This window comes from Cyprinodon variegatus, unplaced genomic scaffold, assembly GCF_000732505.1.
Source record: "Cyprinodon variegatus isolate N-32 unplaced genomic scaffold, C_variegatus-1.0 Scaffold525, whole genome shotgun sequence".
Lineage (NCBI taxonomy): Eukaryota > Metazoa > Chordata > Actinopteri > Cyprinodontiformes > Cyprinodontidae > Cyprinodon > Cyprinodon variegatus.
This window is the reverse complement of record NW_015150978.1, coordinates 551,612-560,236: the sequence shown is the minus strand read 5'-3', so window position 1 is coordinate 560,236 and position 8,625 is coordinate 551,612. Positions and strand designations below refer to the sequence as shown.

General features: G+C 38.5%; 1 protein-coding gene across 1 annotated transcript in view; it reads right to left on the bottom strand.

The window, feature by feature from the left end:
- Positions 1-8,625, bottom strand: part of LOC107095129 (CREB-regulated transcription coactivator 1-like) — a 46,159-nt gene that overhangs the window by 36,162 nt on the left and 1,372 nt on the right. The window contains exons 2-3 of the mRNA XM_015391105.1: positions 7,069-7,185; positions 2,677-2,802 (exon numbers count right to left, since the gene is read on the bottom strand). Coding sequence (XP_015246591.1) covers positions 2,677-2,802; positions 7,069-7,185 — 243 coding nt within the window. The remainder of the gene's footprint in view (positions 1-2,676; positions 2,803-7,068; positions 7,186-8,625) is intronic.

The window sequence follows — 8,625 nt, the reverse complement described above, 5'->3', positions numbered from 1 at the left end:
ATCAGACTCATATTCTGACTAGAATTGAGTCGGACTACGTCAGGCTAGGAAAATACGGTAATTTAACCAAGCGTGTTTCTGATCTTTCAGGAGTTAATGACCAATCAATCTCTCAAAAAAAACAAAAAACAGAGCAGATTTGTTTTTAAATTACATTTTAATGAAGAGTAAAATATTTTAGATAGTTTATACCCTCATCAATAACATAAATAATTTTTTTTGTGCATCAACCTGATAAAAAAACGAATCTAACACATTAACATGACTTTCAGTGAGTAAAATCATGTTGCTCACTTAGAAAGCTTACTTTGAACATCTAAGAACCAGGGGTGTGAATAATTTAGGGCCTAACTGTAGTTGTTTGAAATGAGAATTAGCATTTAATTATCTAGGGCCTGCAGTTTTTAACACAGCTCTGTTTGTTTTCTCAGTTCCTCTATGTAACATGAGCAAACTCGCTGAAACAAGCATGTCTGAGACGGCTGCTCACTCTCTCTTTTTCTAAGACCTGCTGAAGAGAAACTGTCTGCACAGTGAAGAACTTGTATCCTACTTTGTTTGTAAAATGACTTCAGCGCCATTCTTAAACTTTCAAATATCAACATTGGATTTCTAAGATCACCTCTGACGTCGTTCCTCCTCAGGGGAATAGCAGATACGTATATTTGCCAGGGCCAATTTGTCCTGTTTTTAAATAAATCAGAACTGATAAAAAATTTATTCTCACTTGCTTGTTGCTAATCAAACCAGTCGTTTTTTTTAATATGTAATATGTTTCCTTTCCCAACTGGAAGATAATTACGAGGCGCTACCATGCAGTTAAATGATGATTTATCACATGCAAGCTGCAGGCATCATTCTAAGGATTAATTTCAACACTATGATCTTTTCAATAACTTTTTCAATAACCTAAAATTACAATGATAGAGCATCAAACTATATATATGGTTTCTCATTCTATGTGGCTGTAAACTAGAAAGAAGCTGTAGTTCTCCTTCATTAACTGGAAATAACTTTTGTAATTTAGAGCATCTAATGATGCAGTTATATACAAAACTAATGCCCTACATGGTTTCTTATTGCTAATTTAGTTAGTCACCTGGGATTTAGCACTCAGTTAAAGGAAAGTATTGCGAGATCTTGCAAATAATAAACTTTTGCGAGATCCCGCAATACTTTTGCGAGATCTCGCAAAACTATTGCGGGATCTCGCAAAAGTTATTTTTTTCCCCTCCATGTCCCTTTAGGGGCTCCGTAGGACGATAATGTGGAAAGTAGTCTTTTTTTTTTAAGCATCTTGTAAAGATTGAGTTTTTAAGGTTGGGAAAGATTGCTAGATGAGCTCCAGCACTACCATCCATGAGCACGCTTGCCTGTGATGTCACTGCGTCCTCTACTGCGCATTAGGGGTGGAACGGTTCACAAAATCCACGGTTCGGTTCGATTCACGGTTTCGTTTGCACGGTTTTCGGTTCGGTTCGATTCGGTATATGTTGATTGTTACACCGAAATCCCATAAAAATTTATGAAATTAATGAAAAAATCCCCCAAAAAATAATGGATTGTAATTATTTTAAATGATCCGCGGAAACCCTGGATCATTTCCGTATGTTTTGCTGCTTTGAATTTAATCATCTGGCGCACGCTCTCTACCATCTCCAAGGAACTCAGAGCGGAGCGGACGGGAGCCACAGTGGAGGCTGTAGGCTTTGCTTTGTGCAGCCGGTCTGGAGCGCAGCGGGGCGGAGCGCTGACGGAGTATGTGGGATTTCGGGGTTAGCATGACATGTTGGTCATATTGCTGTTAGCATAAACAAAACGTGTTGCACAATGCTTGCACACTGTTGCACTTTTTTCCACAACTTTCTTTCCGCCGTCATCGTAGGTCACTCTAAATGCAAAGTGGTCCCATACAGCAGACCTATAAAGTGCTGCTGGCGCGTCTTCCAACTCCTGTTCTTTCCCACTCGCCATACCCACACAATTCTCCACAACAACTGATTTTTTCCCCTGCTACACCCGGCTACGCTGCTTCGCTTCTTCTTCTTCTTGTTTACTACTGGTGGTTGGCTTTGGTCGCAGTACCGCCACCTTCTGCTCTGGAGTGGAAACGCTTCGCCTATGAGAAAAAGGAGCAGCGCATGAACCGAACGCAACACACGCGAACCGAACCAAGACAGTCGAACCGAACGGTTCAGACGGTTTTCATAAATCGTCCCATCCCTACTGCGCATGCGGCACACTAAAGCTGTATGAATGCAGTTCACACAGAAGATCACATACAAATCGCATATATTTGGAAATGTGAACGGCAATGCAAGAAAAAAAAATGGATTTCACAAAAAATGGGAATTGACATTAAGGCCTGCAGTGTGAAAGTAGCCTTTTTTAGGTCAGAGCCCAAAACCAAGCTATAAAAAAGTAGTACAAAATAACAGAGAAGAAGAAGCTCTCTGAGTTTCCACACTGAGCTATATAGATATATAATGTATCATAACAAAATGACTGGTATACTTTTACAATTTTTTGTAATTTTTGGTTTCAAAACAAAGATCGAAAAGCCAGAATGTACACTGAGCGCTGCAGAACAGGTAGATCCTGAGTTTGTCAGAGAAAGGAAAAACAATCATAAACATGTCGACTGTAATCAAGTCTTATGGCAGTTTTAAAGGATATCTGGCGTCCATGTTTGTCTATAGAGAGAGGTTTTCGATTGGGCGATGTGATGCGATTCCGGTCGCGGTAGACTCTGTCCACCAAACCATGGTGTCGGGTGGATCTATTAGTGTCCAGCCCTGAATTCTGAGACAAGAGGACAAAACAGTGATAAAGAACATCCAAACTAAATCACTTGCTGTGTGAGTGTTATCCTCCCCACTGTGTGAGTAAATGCAAGCTTTCCTTAAACTATGAAGTCATGAGTTTATAAAGAGACTTGTCTGTGTTTGGCCTTTGTTGCACAGATTTCTGACAGCAGAAAATAAATGATGCCTCTAAGCACAAACTGGCCGCAGAAGAAGGGTGGAAGATAATGTGACTCTGGGATAAATAAAACGAGGACATTGGAATGTGTATGACATAATAAGAAAAAAGTAAAGAAAGTCAGATAAAAAAAAGGTAACAGAAAAAGTGTCCCAAAGGCTGTTTTTAATCCTTATAAACAGCAACAAAAAAAGAAAAGAAAAAAAACAACAGGCCAATGTTCCGTTTTTGCCTTTTCCGTTCGTTTTTGCGTAATCATGGGATTTATTAAGTCCATAACTACTAAAATTGAACCTTTCAATGTGTTGAGCTTTTTTTTTCTCCAATAAATTTTGGGAGAAAGAAAGAACACACTCCCTACATGCATGCAGAGACATGAAAACTGTTCCATTTCTGTCAAAGGGGCTTAATTCTCCTCTGGCCAGAATCCTCCCTACAGAAAAAAAGTAGAGATTAGCTGATTAAGCCCCTGTCACACCTTAAAGATTTAGCCCGCTTATGCCTCACGTATGAAAAATCTGACAAAAACGCTGGCATACGTTGGATGAGTGATGGGTACGTTTTGTATAAGTTATGAGTACGCCAGCGTATGCCATACAGAAGTTACAGGTAAGTTATCTGATCGTTGACATACGCTAAATGTTAGTTACTAATGTTAAAGGTAAGCTCTGTGTCTACACATTGAAGCTTTTACTCTCCGGTTCGTTTTCCTGAAAAGAGAGTATATGTAGTAAATAACTATGAGACCTGACAATAGATTTTGATAGAAATTTTAATCTTACTCAGATCAGAGAAGTTGCTTAGAGTTACAGAAAGCAGCTTCCTACCAACCGGGCCACGATTAAGAGTTAAAAAGGCATTTTATATATATTATCTCCAGTCGGCCACATCATCACATTTTACATCATGCATGTTTGCAGATAAGGAGACATCCATGGCTCCAGCCTTATTAAAATATTGCACTATGTTCTTAGCTGAAGGACGCCGCTCTCAATCCATTCTCAAATCTTTGCCACGTACAAAATTACAATTATAACTGTATATAGCCGGACAGACGAACTGGCCTAATTAGCTAAACTACTGGGGAAAACATCAGTTCTGACACGCAACAGGTAAATAATATTAAGGATTAATAAAATCACACATCATTAATGAAAATTATCAAGTCGTGGCGTCTAGGTTATCGAAAACCTCTGAGTAACATGTGCATAACTTATCCAGAACTTCTCTCCAACGCATATCTAACGTGTTCCAGACGAGCGCTGAACTTTCTAACTTCCAACTGCTGTATAATGGCGTATTGGCAGCGTTTTGGTATAAAAGGAGGAAACAGTCAGTTCTCCTCCAGACTTCATCCCCATCATAGGGTGACCCAGAAGGTGAGTGATGGATCCTCCCTGCGTTCACGCCCACCACCAACAAACTTACTAGCAGACATGATGCTGAATCTGCTGCGACTGCAAACCTTCTGTCTTTCCTTTTCTTCTTTTTAATTTATGTATTTATTCTGTTTTTTGTGTGGGTGGTAAACAGCAGCTAGGTTAATACAGCGATCAAATAAATCTTTTTATGCAGACCTGGCGCCTCCGGGCGCATCGCTGCCCCCCTCAGGACACTTGTGGCTTGTGCATCATTTCATGGGCATTACGTGCCTCATGCATATATTAGGCTGTCTTTGGACATACACTCTGGACTCGGTATGAATACTCTATGTATACGCCCAAAACTGAAAAAATACATAGAAAGTTGAGCGTATTCCAGCGTTTTAGGAGATTCTGGGACGTCAGGCATACGTTGGCTAAATCGGCTAGGTGTGACAGAGGCTGGTTCTGGAAGGTTCTGATAAATTTCTTTCACCTGAGGGAGACGGTTTGGATCTTCCTAGATAACAGCAGCCATCATTTAGATCTTGGCTTTAGGCTTAATCTGAGCGGTCTGTCATATTCCTGATAGCTGTAGTTGAAAATTGGGCTGTGTTTGGTCGCTCTGATTTTGTCCCACTTTGGTCCAATAAAAGATCTAAAAATTACAGCTTTTCACCTTCACTTTTCAACCAAATATAGACGTCGTTTAGACGTAAATCACATCTTTTTAACTCATTTTTGAGTTTGTTATACCTTTCCAACAAGGTGACTCAGAAGCTGATATTGATATCCAGATCTTTGAACTGATGGTTTATGAATCTAGTTATTCAGAAAAGGGTTCCAATGTCATCAAAGGTTCATCTGTCCTTCTTAGATCTTCATTAAGCTCTCTGGATTTCTCATTTTTATAAATGTTTGTCTACTTTATACTAATATGTTGAGATTTTAGAAATAGGATTTTTTTAGGCACTAATGGCCTCTCTTTATAGGTTGTTTCTGATAGTAAGCAGAAAGGGAAATGGGATTAAGGAGAGAAGACGTGCATTAAAGGTCACCATCCAGGGAAGCATTAATGACCAAAAGCCTCTGGACTCTTTGCACTGCAGCACCCTATATCTGTTTAAAATGGAGATTTTCTTTAAATAGAAATGGAAGGCGAGGCTATTAGGAGTGTGAATCCCCAGCTTTATCATTATACAGTAGCATTATGGTTTTCAAAAGTATAAAAAAGTATTGCTAGTCAAATGTAGCACCCAGGATACAATGCAAGTGTGTCATATTATCTATTCTAAAATGTAGTTTGCATGTTTTTGCTGTTGTTAATTATACATTTCTGAATAATTTCCACATCCACTGTGATTCTGTTTATAAAGCGTGTTCCGTGATGAATGCTTTTAACCAGTAGCGGGTATTCTCTCTGGGTTTCAATGTCGAATTTGAAACATTAGTACTCAGGTTAACTCCGGCTGTTCATGAATAAATCTGACATTTGAGACAAAGCTTTGATTCAGGGGAGCCTTTTTATAATTACTTTATGAAAATAAAACCAAAATGATTCCAAAAAGAACCATTCAATTAACTCATTAAATTTTTGAATTTAAACAGGCCATGATGGCTGTATGTAAATCTACTCCAACCTTCCTCTGAGCTCTTCCCTACATGCCTATGAGACAATAATCAAAGGCGAGCGTTCACTAAAAGCCCTCTCATCTCGAAATCAACTAAAACTTCTTCCAAGTGTGTTTAGTCAACTTCACTTCAACAAAGCTGTGGCCCCTTCAGTTAATCTCTGCTTTAGAACCAGGGTCAACTCTAGTGTTGGTAATAAACTTAGAAGTGTTGAACTACTGGGAGAGGCTCTGACAGCAGGCAGAATATACTGTAGCTTAGTTTTATTCTAAACAGAGCCTCTTTGTTTACACACAGCTTAGAGACATGCTCAGAATAAGTCAGGATGAAGCTGACATCTACATCCAGGGAAACAATAATTAGTAGACTTATTAAAACACACGAAACATAAAAAAGAGAAGGATTGGAGAGGAGAAAGTGTGTTCCTTCTGTTTAGAAAACCGTAATATCTGAGAGAGGGACCTTGGATCAAATAATGAATCCTCGGAAGAAACTCTATCACCCTTCAGGAGATGAAAAATGCCTCATAGTTTTACTCTGAGCTCAGGCCTTTACTTAAAAAGGAATATTATGGAGTGAATTTTGTTCCATTATTGTTCCATTATTTAAAAGAATACATTTTATAAATGAGCATCTAAAAAAAAAGGCCAATCTAGATTTGGATTAACTCGGTGCTCCTTTTTTTCCTTAAGAAAATTATTTTATATTTTCATTTTTTCATTTCCCTTTTTTTTAATAAGTTTAGAAAATTGCAAACTTTTCCATTTATGTTTTCTTCACTCTATGCCGAATAAAAAACTCTTGCTCTTGACCAACAGAAATGTGTTTTGCTCCTCACTCAGCATGCATCAGAGCAGATTTGTCCGTTTCTGAGATGTACAGCTTTCCCAGCATGCACTGCAGCATTTGAATTTTCTTTAAATCCATCCTAAACCTTCAGTCCAGCTCTGGTGTAGTTTTCTTCTCCTCTACCTCAAAAAATAGGCCTCAGTGTCTCTCAGAGTGTTATGACCTCTAAAAACCGCCCTTCGGTCTACCTGAACAGTTCGTTCATGGTTCTGTACAATGCAGGAGGTTATGAGCGACGCCTCACCTGAAAAGACAGATCAGCAGTGCAGTTTCCAACCTGATTCACATTTGGCAAAGAGCCTCCGTAGTACGGCCCGCGGCTCGATCCCATCTGCAAATACTTTGTGTCCTGCAGCTGTAGCTGCAAACAGAAAAAGAAGACAGTTATTATAAGAACCTGGGAAGTATTCACACCCATCAAACTTGCTTTGGGAATAAGTCGATACCTCCGTTGGTTTACAGCAAACTGTTTTTTAATCTAAACTGTTCTGTTAGGATTTAATTATTTTGTTATTTTTTCCAGGAGCAGGACAATCTACTTCCTTAAAACTGTGTGATTTTGTTTAAAGTCCCTCAAAGTTAATAGGTTACAGAGGTAAACGACTAACCTCGCCGTAGGACTTGTGTGATTTGTTTCTGCTAACTAAAATAAATATCTATAACCAATCTGAATAGCTGTAACAATACACTTTGAAATGTTTTACATCTTTTTTAACTACATTTTTTGTAAAAAAGAAAAAAATTATTAAAACATTGTAAGCTGTTTAGTTTGAATTAATTTAAATAAAATGCTGTCATTCCTGGTAAACGACGTATGCTAGGTCCTGTAGCGCTAGCTCTGTCCAGCCAAATCAGCAATTACTAACATTAAACATTTTCAGTTGAACAGTTTAAATTTATGAGAATGTAGAAATAAAAAAGAGGTGATAATGTTGAGAGAGTGGAGAGGGTCGGCTGAAGAAGCTGATGTCAGTTTGGCTGCTGCTAGGAGATGCTAACTGTCAGGTTGGGAGGAGGTTCCAGTGGAGGACCCAAATACAGAGACATAAGCTGAAGGGGGTTTATGCAGATTTATTTATCCAAAGAAGGCAACAGAAGCAGAAATACAAAAACATAAATTCTTAGGATCCACAAAAATACTGGAAAGGGAAGAAACAACGACAAACCAGCAAACAGTAACTAAACAGGAGGTGCATATACGGGAGAGAAATAAAGACCAGGCTAATTAGCAGATTGGGAGCAGGTGTGAACAGAGGAGGCTAGAAGGGAGCTAGGGTAAAAAGAGACTGACACAAGAGGGCAATAAGAAATGCATAACAACTCAAATACAATAAAAAATTATAAGAATAACACAAAATGGAAATAAAACCAATGAGAACTCAAAGATAAAAATTAAAGACAACCAAAACCATGACACTGGAATGCCATGGACAGCTATGCTACAAACGGCTCCAGTTTCTAACTGAGGCTGTTTATATTTAGCATCGGGGTCAACACATTTTTTCCTGATATATAAAACCATTGTGTTACAACAACTTAAAGATGCTTCACAGTCACTTTAAACATATTTCATTATCTTCAGATTTGATTTTAATTTTACGTTACATTATGCTAATGGTGTTAGCGCTAGCTAATAAAGTAAACAATAGATCAGAATCTGATAACATCTGTTTGCATCAACATATATATCATGTAAAATGGCTCATAAAAGAGGCAGTGTGGCACTTTCGTCTGGTTTGGTCTGCTGCGGTTTCCGTAGACTCGTGAACGCGCTTCTAGGAAATCCTATAAACTACTGTTT